At 73.3% G+C, this 789-nt stretch overlaps 1 protein-coding gene across 1 annotated transcript; it reads left to right on the top strand.

Annotated features, from left to right (window-relative positions):
• Positions 1 to 37: 37 nt before the first annotated feature.
• LOC120508792 (voltage-dependent P/Q-type calcium channel subunit alpha-1A-like) lies at positions 38 to 477 on the top strand (the record flags this gene model as incomplete). Its single annotated transcript, XM_039722705.1, has 2 exons — positions 38 to 153; positions 226 to 477. Coding segments are annotated over exons 1-2 (368 nt in total), but the record flags the coding sequence as incomplete, so codon positions are not given.
• Between the last annotated feature and the right edge of the window lie 312 nt (positions 478 to 789).

Raw genomic sequence — 789 nt, 5'->3', positions numbered from 1 at the left:
CCTGTCCTGTCCCCATGTCCCCGTGTCCCCATACCCCATGTCCGTGTCCCCGTCCCCGCAGAACCGCACCCCGCTGATGTTCCAGCGCATGGAGCCGCCGTCCCCCACCCAGGAGGGACCCCCGGGCCCGGACGCGGCGCCCGCGGCGGAGCCGTAAGTGCCACCCGCGCGTCCCCGCTGTCCCCGCCGTGTCCCCCGCGGTGTCACCAGCGCCGCTGTCCCCAGGGCCGCGCGGGACGGGGACATGAAGGAGAGCCAGTCCTGGGTGACGCAGCGCGCCCAGGAGATGTTCCAGAGGACGGGCACCTGGAGCCCCGAGCGGGGACACCCCGACGATGTCCCCAACAGCCGCCCCAACTCCCAGGTGAGCCGCGGTGCCACCCCGGTGCCACCCCGTGTGTGTCCCCACGTGTCCCCCGAGCGCCAGCCCCCGCCGTGCCTCAGTTTCCCCTCAGTTCCCACTGCCCCACCTCCCAGGTGCCACCCTCGGGGCCACCCCGTGTGTGTCCCCACGTGTCCCCCGAGCGCCAGCCCCCGCCGTGCCTCAGTTTCCCCTCAGTTCCCACTGCCCCACCTCCCAGGTGCCACCCTCGGGGCCACCCCGTGTGTGTCCCCACGTGTCCCCCGAGCCCCATTCTCATCCCCCCCATGTCCCCTGCCCGTCCCGCTGTCCCCGGGGGGGCTGTCCCGGTGTCCCCCCCCCAACTGTGCCTCAGTTTCCCCTCAGTTCCCGCTGCCCCAACTCCCAGGTGCCACCCTCGGGCCACCCCGTGTGTGTCCCCACGTGTC

Source organism: Passer montanus, unplaced genomic scaffold (genome assembly GCF_014805655.1).
Source record: "Passer montanus isolate IOZ18808 unplaced genomic scaffold, ASM1480565v1 scaffold4942, whole genome shotgun sequence".
Taxonomy (NCBI): Eukaryota; Metazoa; Chordata; class Aves; order Passeriformes; family Passeridae; genus Passer; species Passer montanus.
Note: the sequence above shows the minus strand (reverse complement) of the source record. Positions and strands in the feature narration are given on the sequence as shown.